General features: G+C 40.6%; 1 protein-coding gene across 2 annotated transcripts in view; it reads left to right on the forward strand.

Annotated features, from left to right (window-relative positions):
- LOC114646558 (ephrin type-B receptor 1) overlaps positions 1 to 25,040 on the forward strand; it is a 703,356-nt gene that overhangs the window by 532,686 nt on the left and 145,630 nt on the right. For both annotated transcript variants that reach the window (XM_028794808.2, XM_028794809.2), the window contains one exon: positions 22,164 to 22,326. In XM_028794808.2, the coding sequence (XP_028650641.1) occupies positions 22,164 to 22,326 (163 nt within the window). The remainder of the gene's footprint in view (positions 1 to 22,163; positions 22,327 to 25,040) is intronic.

Below are 25,040 nucleotides of genomic sequence, written 5' to 3' on the forward strand. Positions count from 1 at the left end.
AGCAATCTGAAAATAATCATATGGAAACTTTATAGGCTGTGTGAGGGGGTTCCAGGGTAGCAAGGGTCAAGTCTAACAACGTACTTGCAGGTGAGAAAGACAGAGACTGGGAGTAGCAAAGTCCCATAAGTTTCAGTGTTGGAATATAGAGATGCTTCGGGTTCTAAGCCCTGCATGTATGTTATGTGCCCCAAAGGGGCATTAGGCAAGGCCAACAGCATGAGAGAGAGAGAGATGTGCAGCCTGTATGGTAGAAAATAAAGCTGTTCCAGGATTCCAGAGTGCAGGTACAGGCAACTCATCTTCTAAGGAAGAGAAAGCAAAGCCTGGAATAAAATGACACAAGTGTAACACCTGTAGGTCATTAGTTGCCTCACAGTCCCGAAAGGAAATGTATCAGACCATGCTGTCGCTCTCATAGATTAGTCAGCATGGGGACTACCTTGGGGACTTGGCTGTTGAAGAGCAATGGAAGACCCTGGGGCTATTGCAGACCAACCCTCCCAGGATGGGTATCTTACAGCAGAAATTAGCAGAACTAACAGCAGAACAGATAAACAGTTGTAAGATAAACAGTTACATCTCAGCAGTAGGGAAAAGGACTGACTAGATTCTAGAAACAAACAGAGAAATGAGAGGTAACAGGGAGTGTTTGCTGTGTTATTATGGTGGAGATGTGTGAAATCTTACTGAGGCAGGTCCAGAGAGGCAGCAGGGCTGAGTTTAACTTTCTGTTCTTTTCTGGTCATTATGTTGTTTATCTGGGTGTAGATGTCCCCTTCATATCACAGTGCCCAGTAGTTTCAATGCCTGCCCACAACCCATATGACCAAGGGACAAGGGGCCTCATGTATAATGCCTTCTGTAGAATTCACACTAAAACATGGTGTACTTTTTAGATGCATAAAACAGTGTGTAAGCAAAGTTCCATGAACTTTCCCTTTATAAATCCCAATAATCGTGAATTTTAACGCACATGCACATGCCAACAGCCCCACCCTGACTCCTTCCCAAATTTTACATATTTAAATATGCAAATCAATATAAATAGCCCTTTCCATTGTGACAGATTATGGTCTCCGTGACCCCTTGAACCCTCAGACTAGACGTCAGACACCAGATAAAAGTCCAAATAATAGTTTATTATTAATAATAATAATAATAATAAATGTGCACAAAGCACCCTCCACTCCACAATACTCAAATAATAATAATAATTCCAATAAACAATAACCAATCCTCCACTCCCAGATGCGTTGCCACCCTTCCACCCATCTCAGCTCAATGTCTGGGCTTTCCCATCGTCCTTTTATATTCCCTGACCCGGAAGTGTTTCTGTCTAATCAGTCCACAGTTCCTTTTCACTTCCGGGTCAGGGTAAACAGTCCTTTTCTTTACCCCGGGAGCACGTCGTTCCTTCCTGTCACGTGACCGTGACTTACTCCCGGGTTATAGGGCACATAAGAGTCCATGAGCCCCCTTACAGCGACTCCCGGTGGCCCCCAAGGTATCCAGCAGGGCTGTGTATAAAAAATATACATAGTCCATGAGGCCCTGTTGGAACTCGGGGCACGTCCACGCTGCTGGGAGAGCTCCTCCTGGCGGCCTGGAGGTGAGTGCCGGAGTAAAAAGCCGGCAATCCTTTACACCATTCAGTGTTTTGTTAAAAGACAATGGCAAAAGCTCATGGAAAAAACAAGAATTTAAGCAAATGCAAAGTGGAAGCAAGGAAAATGTACTATTTGTTGGCTTAAGCAGTGGTATACGCAACAAAAGGAAATTGATGGAGTGAAACAGAGACACTCAAATGTTCATGTTCAGAAAGTCACAAAGTGGTCAGATATCAAAGTTGACATGAAAAGGCGAGTCGCAGCCCAGCGTCTTTTTATTCTGTTTCAGACAATATTACAAATGCGGACTCCCATGCCGAGAATGCGACTCCAAGCCATGAGGGTGCTGCTGTGCCCACACCTCTGCACACACTGGCTGCACACACACCTTTGCCACGGAAACTGCTGGGTGACTATCTGGCTGTGTGCTGACAGACGCTGTTCTGGAGTCACAAAATGCAGTAGTGGATGCTGTAAGAGATATGGCCAATGAACATAGGAATATAAGGGATGTACTATGTGATATTGACCACAAATTAAATGAACTGGTTAAAAAATAAATGCGTACATTCTGCTTATTACATTCAAATGAAGCTGTAACACTGTCCGATTTGGCTGATCATTTGGTGGGTCAGGGTCAGATTCATCAGACTGCATACTGAAAGCCACGATTGTATGCCACATTATGCAGCATGCTACATGCTTGCAATATGCAAGGCACTTTCTGTGGACTATAGAGCAGCACATTAATAGAGTGGAAATGTAGATTCTCTGCTCTTTAAATGGCCCTTTGAAGTGAGATGCTATGCTTTAAAGGACTGCTTGCCTTTTGTCTCACTAGTTGCCGTTTTTATAGACTCTTCTGCTATAGATGATGTAATGCCAGCTCATTCTTTTGGAGATTCATCCCTGGCTGATGTAACTTATCCAGCACCGTTGCAGTTGACTGCTCAGCTTACATTTGGAAAACCGGATATTGCTGCAAATTGCGCTTTGATGTTTACCAGCTCAAAGACAGTGCAGGGAAATCTTATATATCTGGAGGACAAGCGGATAATACCATCCTATACAGCTGGCATGGCACGATTCAGTGATGATTGTGAAATATCCATTTGATCAGCAAGTTCATGTTAAAAAGCTCTTGTGGCTAAAAACCCGTGGGTGGACAGAACTTGCAAAGGAGCAGGTAGAACACAATTCCTCAAAGTCTGCCTTTGTAACGCCAGTGCCAGTTCAGCACACAGCTCCAAGAGATTAGCTCTTGGAAATTGAAATCGACTTAGAAGCCAGTTATCATCACCTTTAAATATGTGCTCTCTTCTAATTCTTCTATTTGTGATGTCTTCTAACAATGCTAAAATAGCTATGGTATTTGGAATAGTTTGGCCACTCCATGTACAGTACCACTGTATTTTTACAGAATTATTACAATCAAAATTAAATTTGTAAACAGAATAAAATTAATGTCAGAGTATTTCATAAATCCCATATCATGGATGCAAATCTAAAAAAGAAAGGGATACCACACAGAATCAGTATCACTGCTTTGAAGCTGGGTGCCGGTCATTTATAAATCTGAGCAGAAACTTGCATATGCAAGGTGGGAGGCTGCAGTGAAAATGTACATGGCTTTACACCAACTTTAGTTTTTATACACCTGAAAGTGAGTGTGAAAACGGGCAATTGCAATATTTTTGTGCATACGCACCGTTTATACTTGAGGCCCAAGGTCTCCAGAATCACAGTGGGATTTATGAAAAGCTTGATTTTATTGTAATCTATACTAATTAATAAAAGGCAAAGCCCTCACTGACTCACTGACTGACTGACTGACTCATCACTAATTCTTCAACTTCCCGTTTAGGTGGAAGGCTGAAATTTGGCAGGCTCATTCCTTACAGCTTACTTACAAAAGTTAGGCAGGTTTCATTTTGAAATTCTACGTGTAATGGTCATAACTGGAACCTGTTTTTTGTCCATATACTCTAATGGAGGAGGCGGAGTCACGTATCGCGTCATCACACCTCCTACGTAATCACTTGAACTAAAAACAAGGAAGAGATTTACAGCACGAGTCAAACGCGGGAACGAAGGTAAATGACGTTAATTTTTGAGTGTCTTTTAATACTGTGTAAGCATGCATATTAACACATGTGCAATTAAACGTGTGCATTTACGGGGTGATTTCTCAGGCTTAAAAGCTCGCCTTTTATCAAACGCGAGAACAAAGGTAAATGACATTAATTTTTGAGTGTCTTTTAATACTGTGTAAGCATGCATATTAACACATGTGCAATTAAACGTGTGCATTTACGGGGTGATTTCTCAGGCGTAAAAGCTCTTCTTTTATTAAAAAGGTAAATGCTAACTGTTTTCATTCTGAAGGGCACAAACCACATTGGATTTTGTAATGATAGTTGATTAGTAAGGTCTATTAAGGGATACTTACAGAATGATTAGTAATGCCTGTGAATGCCGATGCAAGTAGGAGAATGGGCGTGAACTAAAGAACGATTAGTACCTTGTACAGTAAATGTCTCTAAAGTCTGTCTATTAAAAAGTTATTATATCTTTCAATCCTGTGTATTGATTAAACTACGAACCTAACAAGATCACTACATGGTGTCAGAAGTGGCAGATTGGAAGAGGAATGTGAAGAAGAGGTTCAGCTTTTGAACAAGTCGCGTGTCTGTTAGTAACCCAAAAACGTGATCAGAAAGCGCTAAGACGTTCTAGCAAAAGAGAAAAAAAAATATGTTAGGATTACAGCCCCCACCAAATTTCCAGTTAAAGGGAAATGTAGCTGAAAATTGGAAAAGATTTAAACAGAGATTCGAGTTGTATCTTGCTGCGATTGAAGCAGATAGGAAAAGTGAAAAAATGAAAGCGTCTATGCTTCTACATGTAAGTGGTGAAGAGGCGCTAGAGGTGTATAACAATTTTCAGTTTGAAGAAGATGGAGACAATATGAAATTGAACAAAATAGTTGAAAAATTCGAAACGTATTGCAACCCAAAGCGCAATGTGACGTTTGAGTGGCACAAGTTTTTTTACATGTTTCCAGAAAAGCAGAGAAACAATAGACCAGTATGTGACGGAATTGCGTAATAGGAGCTGTTCTAAGAAGAAACCGTCAAGACATCAAAGGACCAATAACCTCTAATCAGAACACTAACACCAGCGAAACAAATATTAACAAGAAAACAAGTATAAATCAGGAAAGAACATCTCAACTGCAAACACAATTAACCAGAATATCAAAATGAGACATGTTGAGGATTAAAGGAACATTTTCAATTAAGAAATGCTGAATTCCTTTAACAGTTGTGCTTTTTATACATAGTTTGAATGCTGGATGTATGCCTGAAATGTTCTGGATAGTTCAGTTGTTTGAAGTGATCAAGAATTAAACGTGTGCATTTACGGAGTGATTTCTCAGGCTTAAAAGCTCGCTTTTTATTAAAAAGGTAAATGCTAACTGTTTTCATTCTGAAGGGCACAAACCACATTAGATTTCAGCCGTTAAACGCGCAAAAATGTCGGTACACCAGATAAATAAGCGCAACATATTATCAGTTGTATTGTATGCTTACAATACATATAGAAATGTGTTAATCGTTAACTAATAGTATCGGATGGTGTTTTTCGACTCGCGCCTTGATTTTAACGATTTCATGTCTTGGTGGGTTTGCATAGCTTATTGTCAATATCTTTACACCTCTTTTTAAGACTTATTGACTGAAACGGGCTTTCATGAAAAAACTTAGGGCTTTGCTACAAGATACACCCTCCACAAGTTAAGGAAGTAAAAATAAAAGGTATATATTTCTGTTTTATTTAAACCTTTTAAGTTCGTATGCATAGCCCCATTTGGCTGTTTAAGTTTTTTTTTTTTTCTTCAGTAATATTTAATCTCCTTAAAGAAAAACAACATATGCATTTTACTTTTTTTGTATCTCTTTAGTAATATTTTAGTGTAAAAGGATAACGAGTATTTAAACCTTTTATGTTACTTTATAAAGTTATTTTACACAATGTTGAAAAATTAATAAGAAAGCTACATATTTTGGCAGCTGCTGCTTTAATTTTCAATGAAATGAAAAAAGCTCTCCAAGAGAAAACCTCAATGAAGAAGAAACAGTTTGCACTATCTAAAAAGGAGAAACCCTCATTTATAAAGGTTTGCTGCAGATGACTTAACTGAAAATAAATGAATAGTTCCTATGTGTATAATACATATTTATCTATTTGACTTATGCCTTTATTCCAGCAACTTGCAACATCTGAGGTACAATTTGTTACATTACTTTGGTTTTTTGCAGCACAGGCAGGTGAAGTGACTTCCTCAGGGTCACACAGTGGTGTCAGTACCAGGATTTGAACTGACAAGCTCCGGGTTTGCTTAAATATTACTGAAGAATGAAAAAAAATGAAAACGGGCAAATGGGGCTATGCATACAAATGTCCATCCATCCATTATCCAACCCGCTATATCCTAAATACATGAGCCAATCCCTGCCAACACAGGGCACAAGGCAGGAAACAAACCCCAGGCAAGGTGCCAGCCCACCGCAGGGCGCACACACCCACACACACCCACACACCAGAGACAATTTAGAATCGCCAATGCACCTAACCTGCATGTCTTTGGACTGTGGGAGGAAACCAAAGATATGTGTATATGTAGATATGTATATATATGTATATATGTATATGTATATATATGTTTACATAACCTCTTTAACATACTACTTCTCCGCTGCGAAGCGCGGGTATTTTGCTAGTCATTCCATAAAAACAGACACATTTTTACAAAAAATAGGACTGAAAACAAATCAACCCCCACCCCTGAGAAAGAGAGCATGGCCAACGGAGTTAAACTTAAAGCTAGTAAAAATAAATAAATTGATGAATTTAATAGGCGGATAAAGATAAATGGAGAAGAAAAAGAAATGGGAAGAGAATCTACTTCCTCAGTGCTTTAAGAGCTTATTTTAAAATATTATTGATTATATCCTGCCAGGTTTTGAAAAAGTTCTGCACAGATCCTCTAACTGAGAATTAGAGTCTTTCCTATTTCAAATAGTATACAACATCAGTTACGCACTGACTTAAAAGAGGAGAGTTAGGATTCTTCCAGTTTAGCAAAATAAGTCTGCATGCCAATAGTGTAGTGATGGCAATCACAGTTTGTTTTTCCTTCTCCACTTTAAGCCCATCTGGAAGAACACCAAACACACCTGTTAATGGGTTAGGAGGGATTGTGACACAAAGGCTATCTGAAAGGCACTTAAACATTTTTGTCCAGAATTATGTTAATTTGGTACAGGCCCAAAACATGTGACCCAGTGAGGTTGGAACTTGATTGCAGCGTTCACAAGTTGGATCTTGCCCTGAAAACATTTTGGATAGTTTTAAGCGAGACAGATGAGCTCGATATATAATTTTGAGTTGAATAATTCTATGCTTTGTGCATATGGAGTTAGAGTTTATTCTCTGCATTGCTACCTTCCACTCCTTTTCTGATATGTTGAGTGAGAGATCCTTTTCCCATTGTCCTCTTTCATCTTTGAAAGGGAGGGACTGTAAAATAATTTTATATATTGAAAAGCTTTTCTAAGCTCAGATATCGCTATATTATGTTACGTTTTGATCCACAGTACTGTGCAGTGGTGGTTTCATTCAGTACTGGGGTTCAGTCTGCTGAAAAGCTTTCCATAAAACAGTGTTGCTCTTGTGAAATAAGTGTCCCGGACACAGGCAGGCAGACACATTTAAATCCACACGTTTATTTTACAACTAATATATACAAGTCTCATAATCCTGGCTCTTCACAGGCCGTCTCTCTTTCTCTTCACAAACACTCAGGGCCTCTCCTTGCTGCCTCCTCTGACCTCGTCTACCTCCTCACCCGACTCCAGCCTTGATTGTAGGGAGGCGGCTCCTTAAATAGGCAGGCGGCTGCGGACCACACCCGGCCACCTGCCACAATACTCCCCTCCACGCTGAAACCCGACGGGGCCAGCAGACAGTCCCACAAGGGCAACCTTTCCTCTGTGGCAGGTCCATCGGAGTCAGCCCAGGGCCCAATCCCCTACAAAAAAAGGAAAAACAAGGGGCGGAGACGTTGCCCTGACACGGTGCCTCTGTGCGCCTTTTCCCTGCTTGGGCCAACGCTCTCCGCTCCGTCCGGCGCCCTGAAACTTTTACTCTCAGGCTCCCGGCCCGAGAGTTCCATGACCCCCGCCACTGGACCGTCAACTGGGGCACTCTTTTGTCTCGCCTCCCAGCCTGCGGGGTTTCCCTCTGCCTCGGCAGAGGGCGGCCCTTCGAGGAAAGCACACACCCAGCTGCGCGTTCTCGCGTATCGGAGGAACTGGCTTCCCCAAGCTGCTTCCTCCTTTTAATTTGGGACACCATGACGGTTCGAATCAGCCCCGCTGGCGTCCGGAGCTTCACTTACCTTAATCGCTGTGCCTCTCCAGTCCGAAGTTCCCGCAGCGCATCGATCCTACTTCCTCTGCGGCTCTCGATCGCACGCCACTGCCGTCCCTCCTGGATCCTGCGTCTCCGCCCGGAGGGCACATCGCTCGGCCGGCAGCGATAGCACGAGCTGAATCTCGTCCTGCAGCTCCTGCAGAATCGCTGCCAAGGAGTGAAAAACAGTCTGCGGTGTGCTTACCTTGCGAGTAGCGCCACTCGCCAACTGCTCTCCGTGAGCTCTTCCCTGCAGCCCACTCAGGCTTCTTCCTGGCACGAGATGGACATTCCCTGCTCCCGCCTCTGACCAATCGTTGGCGGGACGACAGGACATGCTGCCCAATCCCGTGCCTGTTACGAGGAGGGACTTTCGGTCTGCGGCCTCCTCGCCCTCATTCCACACTCGAGGGCAAGATTCTGGGCAGCTCCGCGGCTGCTGTGGCTGTCGTGTGTGCAGCGTCTCCTTCCCGGCAGCTCTTCCTGCTGCTGCCGCGTTCATGAGCCGCCCCTGAAACAATAATAAGTCCAATGGCGGACCTCCCGTGGTCCGCGACACATCTGGTACATACGGGGTTGGGTGCACGCCGCCCCTGCAGCACGTGGGTGAGTTTGCCTGCTGTGCCGGGCCTTTCACAGAATCTCTTAACAATACAGGTCCCCACCTTGACCCAGGTGGAGCATCCTGCCGGCTACGCCACTGTGAAATAAGCGTCCCGGACACAGGCAGGCAGACACATTTAAATCCATCACCACACATTTATTTTACAACTAATATATACAAGTCTTATGTGCACCACACTAACAAACCCCCACAGTCTCTCATAATCCTGGCTCTTCACAGGCCATCTCTCTTTCTCTTCACAAACACTCAGGGCCTCTCCTTGCCGCCTAATCTGACCTCGTCCACCTCCTCACCCGACTCCAGCCTTGATTGTAGGGAGGTGGCTCCTTAAATAGGCAGGCGGCTGTGGACCACACCCGGCCACCTGCCACACTCTGCATCAGCTTTTACGAAGCTAAATGGAATTGGACTTAAATGACAAGGCCACAGATTCACATCCTGCTGAGTAGGTCATGAAGCTTGCTTGCTTATAAAGACTGCATAAATGTATCTTGGAGTTATCTTGAGCTAATGGCATGAGAAGCTTTATTTTCACCTTGACCTTGATTACTTCACCCATATTCCCTTCCCTGTGCACCTTCATGCATCTCTACTGGCATATGCCTTGTATACCACCACCTGAGCCTATGCTTTCCTGGCTCCCAGCTCTCTTTTAATAGGGACACAGGAGGCAAATATTTGACACCCTCACCTTCAGGGGGTGGGTAAGGATTCAAGGGTCATCCATTGCGCTATTAACTCCTGAGGCTGGGTAACCATAAAAAAAACAATTAAAATGAATCTTTATTTCAAATAGAAACTTTCCAGCATAACAGTATAGTATCTCAAAATACATCAAAAGTCAAAGTTTATGTTATACATAATCTGTCCCAGACAGAAGTTTTATTAATATGCAGTGTGAAAAAGGTGCTATATAGGCGCCGACCCAACACAGATTAACAAGGAGGCACGTGTAAAATAAACAAAGATTTATTTTTTTCTTCACCTCTGGGTGCACATCTTCCCCATGTCCCACAGGCAGTACACAGTCCTAAGCACAAACACACAATACAGCACTCTTTCTCTTCCTCCACCACTCCTCCCTTGCAACCTTGTCCTCCTTCTCCTGATTCTGGCTCTCGGAGTGGTGGCTGCTGGCCCCTTTTATGGTTCACCTGGAAGTGCTCCAGGTGCTTGATTGCCATGTTCCGGCTGCACTTCCGGGTGTGGTGAATATGTTGCTCATACAGGCTCAGGAGTCCCAGCTTCAGCACTCCCTGGCGGTGCCTGAGGGAAACCGAAGCACTGCTCCAACCCAGGGGGGCAGCCATCTAGCATCCAGGGGGAAGTATTGCAACGTCCAAGGCTGCTACCCCTGAATATAGAGTGCAGGGTTGTCCCAGATGGGCATGGACCCTGGCCGCCTGCCACAACAGTCATATGAAAAAGTTTGGGAACCCTTCTCAGCCTGCATAATAATTTACTTTCAACAAAAAAGATAACAGTGGTATGTCTTTCATTTCCTAGGAACATCTGAGTACTGGGGTGTTTTCTGAACAAAGATTTTTAGTGAAGCAGTATTTAGTTGTATAAAATTAAATCAAATGTGAAAAACTGGCTGTGCAAAAATTTGGGTACCCTTGTAATTTTGCTGATTTGAATGCATGTAACTGCTCAATACTGATTACTTGCAACACAAAATTGGTTGGATTAGCTTGTTAATCCTTGAACTTCATAGACAGGTGTGTCCAATCATGAGAAAAGGTATTTAAGGTGGTCAATTGCAAGTTGTGCTTCCCTTTGACTCTCCTCTGAAGAGTGACAGCATGGGATCCTCAAAGCAACCCTCAAAAGATCTGAAAACAAAGATGGTTCAGTATCATGGTTTAGGGGAAGGCTACAAAAAAGCTATCTCAGAGGTTTAAACTGTCAGTTTCAACTGTAAGGAATGTAATCAGGAAATGAAAGGCCACAGGCACAGTTGCTGTTAAACCCAGGTCTGGCAGGCCAAGAAAAATACAGGAGCGGCATATGCGCAGGATTGTGAGAATGGTTACAGACAACCCACAGATCACCTCCAAAGCCTGCAAGAACATCTTACTGCAGATGGTGTATCTATACATCGTTCTACAATTCAGCGAAATTTGCACAAAGAACATCTGTATGGCAGGGCGATGAGAAAGAAGCCCTTTCTGCACTCACGCCACAAACAGAGTCGCTTGTTGTATGCAAATGCTCATTTAGACAAGCCAGATTCATTTTGGAACAAAGTGCTTTGGACTGATGAGACAAAAATTGAGTTATTTTGGTCATAACAAAAAGCGCTTTGCATGACGGAAGAAGAACACCTGCTACCTACTGTCAAATTTGGTGAAGGGTCCATCATGCTTTGGGACTGTGGCGCTAGTTCAGGGACTGGGGCCCTTGTTAAAGTCGAGGATCGGATGAATTCAACCCAATATCAACGAATTCTTCAGGATAATGTTCAAGCATCAGTCACAAAGTTGAAGTTATGCAGGGGGATATTCCAACAAGACAATGACCCAAAGCACAGTTCAAAATCTACAAAGGCATTCATGCAGAGGGAGAAGTACAATGTTCTGGAATGGCCATCACAGCCCCCTGACTTGAATATCACTGAAAATTTATGGGATTATTTGAAGCAGGCTGTCCATGCTCAGCAGCCATCAAATTTAACTGAACTGGAGAGATTTTGTATGGAAGAATGGTCAAAAATACCTCCATCCAGAATCCAGACACTCATCAAAGGCTATAGGAGGCGTCTAGAGGCTGTTATATTTGCAAATGGAGGCTCAACTAAGTATTGATGCAATATCTCTGTGCAGACATTCAGTCATTATCCAACCTGCTATATCCTAACACAGGGTCACAGGGGTCTGCTGAAGCCAATCCCAGCCAGCACAGGGCGCAAGACAGGAACAAACCCCGGGCAGGGCACCAGCCCACCACAGGGCACACATACACACACACCTAACACACACTAGGGACAATTTTAGAATCGCCAATGCACCTAACCTGCATGTCTTTGAACTGTGGGAGAAAACCGGAGCACACAGAGGAAACCCATGCAGACACGGAGAGAACATGCAAACTCCACGCAGGGAGGTATCTCTGTTGTGGTCCCAAAATTTATGCACCTGTCTAATTTTGTTATGATGCATATTGCATATTTTCTGTTAATCCAATAAACTTAATGTCACTGCTGAAATACTACTGTTTCCATAAGGCATGTCATATATTAAAAGGATGTTGCTACTTTGAAAGCTCAGCCAATGATAAACAAAAATCCAAAGAATTAAGAGGGGTTCCCAAACTTTTTCATATGACTGTAAAAAGGCACTATCTATTCATATTGATAATACAGATTCATTTATGGAAACCAATTATAGGTTTCACATCATAAAATGATTTTTATGTAGCACCATTTTTCTAATGTTCAATATGTTAAGCAATTGTTGTAGTATATAACATCTTTTACAGTCCATGTACTGGAGCACAATGTTAAAAATGGTTTCAGACAGGTTTTTTTAACTTTCCATTAAAACTTTCAAAAAAATCTTATACTGTAGCTAGACACTCCATTACAAATATATCACAAGGATTCATTTGTGACATATTGTGCTGTTGACGGAGCTCCAGCACAATTATAGCACTATTCAGTGCAGCACACTACCATTATCATGATTGAAAATGCATCATCAGGCACTATTTTATCAAATATAGCACATTTACAGTGAACTTAGACAGTGTTTTAACAAAGGCCTTATTCTACCCACATTCATTTTCAATAACACCTTTCTAAGTCAGGGGAGAATGGTGGTGCAGCGATTTGCCTCATATTTACTGGGTCCATATCCTACCCTAGGCAGGATTTGTGTGCAGTTTGTATGTTTTACTAAGTTTGTCTATAGTGGTCTCATCTTCCCAAATTCTTGAAGTTTCACTTGATATGTAACTCAATGTGTGTTAGTTGCCCAGTGGGGGCTGGGCAGTCTTGTGGCCTCGGAACCCCCGCAGATTTAGTTTTTTTTTCTCCAGCCCTCTGGAGTTTTTTTTTGTTTTTTTTTGTTTTTCCTGTCCTCTTGGCCATTGGATCTTACTTTATTCTTTGTTACTTAGTATTGCCTAATCTTATTTTTATATTTTTCTTTTTTCTTTCTTCATCTTGTAAAGCACTTTGAGCTACATTTGTATGAAAATATGCTATATAAATAAATGTTGTTGCTGTTGTTATTAGTCCTATGTTAGAGTGGAGTCACATCCAGTCCCATTTTCTGTGTCCAGTGCCGCTAGAATGGGCTCTGGCTCCCTGAACCATTTATTGGAATAAGTGGGTTATAAAGAATGATAGATGGGCGCATGTATAAAAAGCCCTACAATCACATCAAACTCAACTTTTGTTGTACATCACATTTTTCATAAAGCAATCGCTCACCCTCCGAATGTTTTGAAAAAAGCATCCATTGATTATTTTATACAGTGAGTAGTGTTGTATAGAAAGCTACTATATGATCAGAAGAAACACTTTGTTGCAGCCTCATAGCTTTAGAATACTGGGTGCAAATCCCAGTCTTGTCATTGCTTGTGTGGTGTTTGCATGTTCCTCATCTCTCTTTTTTTATCTGGTTACTTCTATTTTCCTCCTACCTTCTTAAGATATGTGTTAGAATAATTGTTGAATCTAAATTAGCCAATTGTGTGAGTAAATGTTTCCTGTGGTTTCCTGCCATGTTGTGGAGATAGACACTGGCTCCCTGAGACTCCGATTCAGACAGATTTTAAAAAATGAATAAAAGGAAAACCATTAATCAATTTTGTTTAAAGTTGACTCGTAAAGAAGAAATGTATAAATCTGTTGTTGTGTATCTGGCACACATCCAGACAATGTAAACCCATTGCCAAAGTATTTTACAAAGCCATAAGTCTGGTGATATTTTAATGTATTAGTTAGTTCTTAAAATCAGGCTATCCATACATTTTACATAGTCTTTTCAGGAAGTGCATATTCAGGGTTGCATTTGTTTAATAATACAATTAAACATTCATCTATCTTTCTCAATCTGTTTTTCCATTGCAAAGTTACAGGTAGGATGAGACTGGCCCAGTCACACAGAGCAAAGCAGGAGCCAAACCTGAAAAGGAAGACATACATATGCATTTCACCTACACAAATTCATTCTGAACCAGTCTAGAGTTTCTAAATAAACTACCCTCTATAAAATGAGATAATAAAGTGACACTTACATGAGGTAACTTACAGTGTGTTTCAGCAAGAAATGAACTCAGATCCCTAGACCTCAGAGTCAAAGGTGCAAACCACTGTGCCTCCCTAAAAGAACCAGGCATTCCTAACTACATGTAGATTTTTTAGGGCATAGTATTTTCCAGATTAAGTCATATATGTTTTGTTATGAAGTGCATTCTGCTCTCAGTAGTAATCTTAAACAGTTTAAAAGGTGTTGCATATGACATAGACGCGAGCAATACTGTACTACGATCAGTCTTTGAATATCAGGATAAACAGAGAGGTTTCCAACTCCCTCTGCTGGCTATAATCGGCTAATCATTCTTTAGGATCAATACAGAACCAACTACGCTGCCTTCAGCACTATCCTGGCGGTACGCTATAAAGAAATCACAGCAACGTCAAAAATTCCTGCAGAATATAAAGTCTGAAGCGGTTGCCATGCGTACAAACGAAGGCATTCCCGCGAATCGACAAGTCAAGAGCCTTTCTGATCCTAAGCATTAATGACTCGAAAGGCTGTTGCTTCTTCTGAACAAGCAACTCGTGATGCCAGCTGCTGCTCTGTGGCGTTCCTCCAGTATTTGCTTTATGCTTTGGTTGGCGAGCAGCAGGATGGGCACTGAATTCGCCAAGCGACGAGGACATTTCCCCCAGAGGGTCCCGCTGAGTAACAGATTCAGCAGGGAGCAGCAGTAGGTGCCACCTGCCGATGTGTAATGACTGCAAACTGATCGCATCTGAGCCGCAGTCTGCTCCCATTGGCACTGCATTTTACTGGATATTTGCCATATCACACTACTTTCTCTTTCCAGATAGGTCTGCTGTGGAAAGGAGCCCAGTCGGATTCGGGTTAGTTGTAGAAATGTACACAGTCTGCGAGAGGTCCCGATTGCCGAGACAAGACAGCCAATGCTTCTGACTTGTAGAACGATGCGTGCCAACGGGCTTCTATGCTTATATGTTTTACAGTTTCTTCAGAATGATACATTATCGAGTCGTTAAATTTTTAAAATCATTTGATGCAATATAGCCAGCGCCACCCCTGTCAGCCTTGAGCAAAAGGTAGGGGCCAAACTGTGGACGCGGGGTACCACTTACCTAAAACACACTGAATGCCAGTTAAACTATTTCAAGTGACCTTTTGCACTGTTAGGGAAATCCAGAAATGGGACAACGTTCAGTCCTCAGAATTTGAACCTTAATTTCCTGGAGATGTAAGGTAACAGTTCTAACTCCCTATAGTGCACTATGCACTTAAAAATAATGGTGCTGAAGTGGTTCTTCAAAGCGATGCCACAGGGGAACCAATTTTGGTTCCTAAAAATACCATCCACATGATTTATTTATTTTTGATCCGCAACCGGCTATATAGTTAACCATGAACAGATGATAACAGATTTGTAAAATACGTAAAACAGTATTGCAAAATACGTACCAATAATTCCAGATTATAAAAGGACTCTCAATGCATAAAATAACAGACTAAGTTCATTTTTTCTTGATCTGTTATTACCTTGCTAGGTACCCTACTTTATCTTAAAATTTTCTACTTTGCCCTTGTATTAGGAAACTTTTAAAATCCAAAGACACAATTTCATATTAAAGCAACCCTCGTAAAATAAAATGGTTTGTTGTCAAGCAATACTTCTACACACAACCCAATAAAGTGCCATTAAAGAACCGTTATTTTTATATTGTCCAAATGAACCTCATTTCCTTTCTTATTCCTCCCCCCTTCTAAACTGGCACCTGAGTAAGTGTCCTCTACAGTGGGCTGCCAATGATATTCCAACATTGAGTCGTGGAACATGCTCCACCTCACTAAGACGATTAAGAAGTTTTGAGACTGTTAGAAAATTCGAACACATTTTAAAGGTTACAACAGAAGCATGTTTTACATTGATTTTTTTCCCTCCCAATTACTTTGGGCAAGCACTGTACATTCCTTAATACCGGAAAAATACTTTCAACTTTGAAACTAAAACACTTACTTTTGGAATGCTGGAGTAAAGTGGACTATTCAAAGAAGCCCCCTGTAGGTACGAGGAGAGTGTTACAATTTTACAGATAATGACGGTACCGGGAATCAAAAATGTGATCCTCTATATCCATTTTCAACAAGTAAGACACGGGGAGATTTCAAGGTGGGATGAATGTGGCCTAGCTAAACTTTGAAGCGAACATTTAATTTCTCACACTTATCAAACTTCCTTCTGGACCTGCCCGCTCAGCCGACACGTGGTCTCGCGTGATCGAGTTTGTGCGCGCGCCCATTTCCGCGCCACTGTCTGCAGGTGTGTGAAGAGGTGCTGCTGAATGCGCACTCCTGTCATTTGGTTGCATTAGAAGGATGGGTCATGATCGCTCTCTGTCACCTGTAAGTCAAGGCGCACTTCAAGGTAATTTAAAAGTCAGCGTTTTTAAGTAAACCCGTGGCTACTTTATAGCAAGGAAAACTTTCACTGATAAGAGATGCAGGAGGTTCGAGGCTGAGTCAAACAAAAGAAAAAATTAAACTGCCTTAAGCAAGCCGAGAAACTATGCATACGTCACACGTCCAAGAGCTACAGAAGGACGGCACGATTGTTACTTTAAAAATAATCCTCGTTTCTTGACAAGTACAATTTTTTCCTGAATTTATCTCCATTTACCAGGTGTGTCCATTACATAATAATACCTTTTACTGTCGGCGTACATCCTAATGACAAGAAATACTGGTCCTTAGCACTTCACGCCCCTGCTGAAGCAGCAATGTAATATGATACCCATAATTAAGGATCTACAGTGCCATTTGTTAGACCATTGGTTTCACGCAGTTGTATCATTTTTTGGATAATCTAGGATAACCAAGTTTCTAGTCCATCTGGGACACATTCTGATGTTTATATGGCTTATTTATTCAATTTCTAAACCCTTAATGTACAAATAGTGCAGTGCTATTTGTATATACTAATAATTTTGGCAATTGTGGATACCATATTTTGATAAGGCATATAGGGCTTAACTTTTTTGTGATTAGTCTCTTCAATTTTCCACACAATGCTACAGCAGACATCGTTTTGTCTTGCTAATCTTATACTATATTTCCTGCTGCTTTGATTTTCTCTCAGTCAGTCTTTATTTTATATAATGTCATTAACCACGTTTACCCTCACAAGGCTCCGTACAGGGGAAAGATTAAGACAGAGTATTAAATATGCAAACTGGTGATTTCAAATACAACAAATATAACATGAAGCCAAAAGCAGCTAAAAAATATGCCTAACATTTTACTCAGCTTGTACTTTCAGAAGGAGCATTAACATAATTAGGAAATTGCTGGTTACAGAGAGTAAAAACAAAGCATTGAAAAAGAAACACGTTTATGGCAATTTACATCTATTTACACCCTTTATTCTACCTTGTTGTCTGTATTTGAAAGGCTGCATATTCATTAGCAAAGGATTCTGGTATTGAAATAAAAATGTGATATTTCAACGGTTATTTGTTATTATCAATAATTATTTTTAATGTCAGAATGTGTATAAGTAAATAATACATATTGCATGTATCTGTGTGTATGTCCACCCTGTAATGGACTGGCGCCTTATCCAGGGATTGTTCCTGCCTTGCATCCTGTGTTTGCTGGGATTGGCTCCAGCTTCCCCACAAGTCTTCCATAGATGTCTGTCTGTCTCTGCTGATCAAGTGAGGGGACAGCTGGGGGAGACTGTACATTAGTAAGGTTGCAGGGCCAGAGTGTTGAAAACATGTGCCAGTTAGCTCTGTGGGGTTCTTCAGCACCTGTTCTCCCTTTCTCCAAGTTTGTAGGAGGTTCCCCAGCTGCAGAAAACATCCTGTGTAATTCTAGTGCCAAAGAACAACAACAACAACATTTATTTATATAGCACATTTTCATACAAAAAGTAGCTCAAAGTGCTTTACATAATGAAGAAAAGAAAAATAAAAGACAAAATAAGAAATTAAAATAAGACAACTTTAGTTAACATAGAAAAGAAGTAAAGTCCGATGGCCAGGGTGGACAGAAAAAAACAAAAAAAAAAACTCCAGAAAGCTGGAGAAAAAAATAAAATCTGTAGGGGTTCCAGGCTACGACACTGCCCAGTCCCCTCTGGGCATTCTACCTAACGTAAATGAAATAGTCCTCTTTGTAGTTAGGGTTCTCACGGAGTCACTTGATGCTGATGGTCATACAGACTTCTGGCTTTTAATCCATCCATCCATCATTGTTGGAACATCATGGTGCTTTGGGTGCGCCACCACCAAAAGGACACCGGAAAAGGAAACAGAAGAGAGAGTAGGGGTTAGTACAGGTTTTGAATGAATAGTTATTGTAATGAATTGGATATACAGAGTATCAGGATTTAAATTACAGTGAAGTTATGAGAAGTCCATGTTAAAGTAATGTGTTTTCAGCAGTTTTTTAAAGTGCTCCACTGTATTAGCCTGGCGAATTCCTACTGGCAGGCTATTCCAGATTTTAGGTGTATAACAGCAGAAGGCCGCCTCACCACTTCTTTTAAGTTTTGCTCTTGGAATTCTAAGGAGACACTCAGTTGAGGATCTGAGGTTGCGATTTGGAATATATTGTGTCAGACATTCCGATATATAAGATGGGGCGAGATTATTTAAGGCTTTATAAACCATAAGCAGAATTTTAAAGTCAATTCTGAATGACACAGGTAACCAGTGTAGTGACATCAAAACTCGAGAAATGTGCTCGGATTTTCTTTTCCTGGTAAGGATTCTAGCAGCTGCATTCTGCACTAGTTGCAAATGATTTATGTCTTTTTTGGGTAGTCCTGAGAGGAGTGTGTTACAGTAATCTAGTCGACTGAAAACAAACACGTGAACTAATTTCTCCACATCTTTCAATGATATAAGAGGTCTAACTTTTGCTATGTTTCTTAAGTGAAAAAATGCTGTCCTAGTGATCTGATTATTATGCGATTTAAAATTTAATTACAGTCAACGGTTACCCCTAAGCTTTTTACCTCTGAAAGGGGACATCAGTGATCCTGAGTACTTCAGGATCTTCAGTTGCTCTTACTTCGTACATCATCAAATCCTTTAAAACACTTGAAATGTCACATAAAGTCTTGAAATACCTCCAATCCCTGGTTTCAGAACATCATGTTCCTCTGCAGTCTACCTATCAGGCACATGTACTGTAGGTGTGGAGGATGCTATGATCTACATACTCCACAGAGCCTATTCCCATATGGACAAAGTCAACAACGCAATCAGAATAACATTCTTTGATTTTTCCCCATGCCTTTAACACAATTCTGCCTCATCAGCTGGAGAAAAAACTCAAGGCTATGCATTTTGATGCCCTCACAGTCTTCCAGATCATGGATTACCTGACCAACAGACAGCAGTTAATGAGGATCAGGAACTGTGGGTCAGAAATAGAGGTGTGTACTACTGGAGCACTACAGGAAACTGTCCTGTCTCCTTATCTGTTAAATTCTCTGATGACTCTTCCATCATAGGCTGCATTAATAATGGAAATGAGTCAGAGTATGGGAGGCTTGTGAAGGACTTTGTCTTGTGGTGCAAGAAGAAACACCTGCAACTCAACATCAGCAAAATAAAAGAGTTGGTGGTGGACTTCTGGCATGCCCTGAGCCGTGTTGTGCTATCTGAATGGGATAGTATAATTGAGAAGATACCCAGATACATGCAGTATCCTTACCGTTGGAGTGAGCAATCTGTGATCAAAAGGAAAATTACGTTGACTGCTGATTTGTCTACTGCAGTTCGTGCAATTTACTGCACCCATTGCCATAAAGGCATCATCACAGAATTAATTTGTTTTCGTAAACAGAAAGCATTTTTATTCAAATAATATACAACTAATATGTGAAGCTCAAATGTGTCTGACTAACATTGTTGCATGGCTCAATTCACAATTATTTTGTAAAATACCAGTGTGTGAAGCAGACTTTAGGGTCATGGTGTGTATGTTGGTTGGTCTCTTGGTAAGTAAACCTAATCGATAGGATTGCAATTAAGTTTAGTACATTACAAACAACTTGTATAATCTTTCTTTCAGGTAATAATGAGTTTGTGACGAGAGGAGATAATGAAAGACTGTGATGAAGTGCATACAGGGCCTGTGGCAGATTAGTGCAAGTCAGGTACTTTTTAAATCTGTGTGGCTCAGATATTGTGGGTATAGGTGGGAGCAATGAGCAGAATTTCGGTCTGATTAGGTATTCACATGCGGAGGACCAATTGGCTCTGCCATCTCTCATTGGGGCTCCTTTGCTTGTTTAGTGAACCTGCACCCATACAGAGTATATAAAAGGTATGAGTAGGTTTGAGAGGGCGGACAGAGAATAGTTGAATGATCACCAGTGTAGAAGAGATAGAAAGATGAAAAAAGCAGGATCGGCTTGGCTGAACACTGTCTTGTAAAGGCTATAATTTCGTACACTGAGCTGTGGGGTTGGTGAGATAAGGAGTGGCGAGAGAGAGGTTAGAGAGGTTAGAGGAGAGAGTTCAAAGACACAGTGGCATCCAGTAGATGCCAGATGATGCATATGTCATGGTGGTGCAGCACAGATCTCTTATTGGATCAGGATGTGCCTAGCTGCATTATGGGAGAAGCATAGCGCAGCAGCATCTGCTGAAGGGCAAGGCACCCTGGGAGCTATACGCAGCCACAGTTTGTGAAGTTCTGATAAAGACAGGAAGAGCTGAGAATAAACCAGAAAAGCTTTTATCTTTCTAAGTGTATAAGGATTTTAAACTTTTTTTTTTTTTTGGAATATGTATTTATTTGGTTTTATCCTTTCATTTTATGATATTCTTAATCGGCACAGCACTTGAACATTAATTACCTTTGTTTTCATAAATGCACTTTGCAAATTTGTACCATCAACTGTTGCTCTGTCCTCATTGCCCTCATCCCGGGTTCAAGAAGGAGTATGCCAACTGAAGGCCGCCCAAGCATCACAGAGGCACTCCCACACATGATCAGTGATAAAATGGACCGTTGGTGTTGTTTGGACTCATCAGGCATCATACTGTTCTACAGCCCCACAAAGTTTTTCCACATTGTGATGGCTTGTGCAGTACTGCACAGCATACAGCAGAAACATGTATGGCTTCAGGACATGGGTGTTGTATGTAAAGAGACTTGTTTGTATTACATCATTGACATTTACTTAGAAAAATGATTTTATTTTTTACAAGTTCAATTGGAATGTTCTTAATATCTCGCAGTTCTGCGCATATAGCCTGCATCAGTTCACGCTGTGTGCTGGCGGCGGTGTGGGCACTGCATAATGGCACACTGCTGTTGCTTTTTCTACTCGGCTAATGCCACATTTGTTTTTTTCTTTTGCTTTGACTCCTGCAAAGGGACCAGCAAAAAGAATGTTTTTGTGATTCTCCACTTCAGTCAGTAATTCTCAAGTTTACTTTCACTTAAGTTTTGTTTTCTGCTTTTTCATCTGCTCTTTTATGGTTTGTAGTAAACATGTCACTCAAGAACATGGGCACATTATTAGATTGTGAATATTCAAAGAAGGTGCTTTTACACCCTATATGACCACTGACAGGGAGTGGCTATAAGTGTGTACACAAGGGATTAGTTTTAAATTCATTTGAGATTTATGAAGGAACTTGGCATATGGATGTTTTTATAAAACTGATTTTTTTTTGTTTGTACATCGTTTGTGCCTTTCAAGCATGAGTTAAATTTTCGTAGGGAATCTAAGCAAGGTTTTACACGTGATGCCCCTGGAGTTTAACTTAAGTATGTGTCAACATGTCTGGGATTTGTGTTTTACCATGCATGTATTATTAAAACCAACAGATTGAACAGAGGACATACATTTAATTTTTTCTTCTCTCATTAAGTGATCTTTTATAATGACTTGTGTGAATTATATTAGCAATTTTTGTTTTACATAGCACCATTAATAAAAAGAAATTGCACAAAGCTCATACCAAAACTGGTATTGATAATAAAGGAAAAAACCCTGAAATAAACAGAATATAACCGCATAGTGTCACCCTTACAGTTGTGGCATGTTTTGGAGGGATTTTTATTTTTGTGTGAGCTGGGGGGATGGGTGTGTGAAAAAATAAATCTAGCAAGCACATCATCAATCAAACCCTTTAAATTATTATAAAAAAATCATGAATTAAACTTTTCTATCTGATAAAGCTCTTTCCTTGTTTTTTGCAGGACCACAGTGAATTCAATTCCTCCATAACAAAGACACAAACCAACACGGCTCGCATTGATGGACTGAGGCCGGGCACTGTATATGTAGTGCAAGTCCGTGCCAGGACGGTGGCAGGCTATGGGAAGTACAGTGGGAAAATGTGCTTTCAGACCCTGACAGATGGTGAGTGTGGCAGGTGGCAGTATTGCCTTGGAAAAAAGGAAATGATGAGCAAGTCATACATAATATATGCTATTTGTGTGTGCATAAATATATTTATATATATATATATATATGTGTGTGTGTATATATATATATATATATATATATATGCACATACATAAAAGAACCTCAGTAGATTATCCTTAATGCAAAATGCTTAGATAATTGGATTCGTTAGGCCCTTCTGTGCTTTGAGGGCTATCCCAGCATGCTTAGCAGTGATTACTAGTTAATTTGATTAATTATCAGCTACTAGGCTAAAATGGTTATGAATATTTCAGGGTTGCACCTGCTACAGAGACCTTTTTTTCCTGACACCTCATCTTCATTTTTCGAGATTTTAATTTGAAATAAATGAGTTCCTCTTGAATAGTGCCAGATTGACAGCTGTGCATGACGGCTAATGTGGATGAAACTCACAAGAGCTGCCTTTCCAATAGACGCCTCCATTCTCCATTTTTTACGAGATAAATTCTGTCATGTGAGACACCTTTTTTCTTTGTTAATTTGGAATTAATTAGTTTAAAAAGTCTTACATTATAATGTGATGATCCACAATAGAAATATTTGTGTGGCTGCTGATAGACAACACTGAGAAGTTTAAGCCTCTTGAATCACTCTGCTCCAGACTTGCCAGCAGAAGTCTCTTTTATGGCATACTTTATAGATTCATCTGGTATTCTTTCTCATTGTTTCCAGGGCTACAATACAGATGAGATTTTAAATAATTTAGGTAAAAGCCTAAGAAATTATCTTTTTAGACCAAATGCAGATATGATCTGCCCATAGTATAAGAAATGACTAGAAAACAGAGTCCCCTTGAGTACAACATGTAGGGTGAAAAAAGATGGTGAAATGGAGATGTTGATGAAGTGGAGAGGGAGCTTCAAAGTACTCAGGAGCTGAAAAAAGGAAGTTTTAAATGGTGGCATTTAGCATTTTAGGAGCAAAATAATTTAGACTCAAATGTGTTCACTGGAAAATACTGTATAACAACTGTTTCCCACCTGCTGGAATCCAGAAGTGAGCATGCACACTAGATGGAAGACTTTGTGTTCCAAGTTTGGAGGTGTTGAAATGTTTGTTTGTTTTTAACAGTATATTTCTAACAGTAATAAATGTCCACCCTTTTTCATTTGTTGTCTGTCTGTTTTATCCTGTCCTGGATGTGTAGCAGTATGTAATACTACGATTGGCCAGTTTTTTATTGAAGCTCAATGTTCAGACACTGAAAATGATTTATAAACTTGTTAGTTGTAGTAATGGTAATAGTAATGTAATGGGAACAAAGTATAGTGAAATTTGTACAAGCATGCCTAACCAAAAACAGTTAACAATCTTGGACAGCATATTAAATAGGAGTGTATTGTTCTGCCATTCCCAAATTTTTGTATCCTCCTCACAGCATACATATTATGATTTTGTTGATTTGAAAGTTCATTAAACTCTGCTGCTCTTAAAATGGATGTCTTCATGGTGTGTTGTTAAGCAAAGACAAGTCATAATTGAAGCAAGAGTCTGTTACTGATTAGATCTCTACCAAAACTAAAGTGCTAATTCAAAATAGTACATCTTAACCAAAAGGAATTCTAAAGTAAAGTACTTGCTAAATGAAATCTAATTTTATTTGAGCATAAGACTTTTATGAGTCTTTCATAAGTTAATAAGTAAATTTGGACTCTGTAGCAGATAAGGTCTTTGTCCACCTCTCGGAACCTCAGGTACCACTCCGAACACCAGATGAAAGTATAACAACTATTTATTTTGTTATTACACAGTGCACCAAGCACCCTCCACTCCACACTACTCATATAAATTCTCAATAATACAATACTCTCCTCCTCGCCCAGACACTTCACCCTCCTACCTCCCAGCTCAGCTCAATGTACTGGGCTTCCCAGAGTCCTTTTATACACCCTGACCCGGAGGTGTTCCTGTCCAACAGTCCACAGTTCCTTATTCCTTCCGGGTCAGGGTAAACAGTCCTTTTCTTCAACCCGGGAGCACGTCATTTCTTCCTGTCACGTGACCATGACGTACTCCCGGGTTATAGGGCACATAAGAGTCCACGAGCCCTCCTACAGCGACGCCTGGTGGCCCCCAAGGTATCCAGCAGGGCTGTGTGTAGAAACTACAAAGTCCATGAGGCCCTGCTGGAACTCGGGGCACGTTTATGCTGTCCGGAGAGCTCCTCCTGGCGGCCTGGGGGTGAGGGCCGGAGTAAGAAGCCGGCAATCCACCACAACTCTTACTGTGATTATATTAAATATCATAGCTACCATACCATCATAGCTATTGCTCTGTCTGATTTTAAATTTTGTATTTTAGTTTTGATTATAATGTGTGTTTTATCTATTGTTCAGTGTCCTTGAGTGTTTAGAAAGGTGCCTACGAATAAATAAAATGTATTATTATTATTATTATTACCATCATGTCACAGGTCATGTGCTACAATACAATATATTTTACTTCTAACAACCATTCAGCAACTAGATACACAAAATTGTGTTACCCAAGAAAAAACAAATAAAGTGTCAACACAATGCTGTTAGAGAGATAACAATAAAAAAAAATTCATAACAAAACTAACAATATTGTTGTTATTAAGTAAGAAATATTTTAACATTCCTAAAAATATAAACCAGTTAGACTGTTGAGATATTGTGATACTGACC

Source organism: Erpetoichthys calabaricus, chromosome 2, assembly GCF_900747795.2.
Source record: "Erpetoichthys calabaricus chromosome 2, fErpCal1.3, whole genome shotgun sequence".
Classification (NCBI taxonomy): domain Eukaryota; kingdom Metazoa; phylum Chordata; class Cladistia; order Polypteriformes; family Polypteridae; genus Erpetoichthys; species Erpetoichthys calabaricus.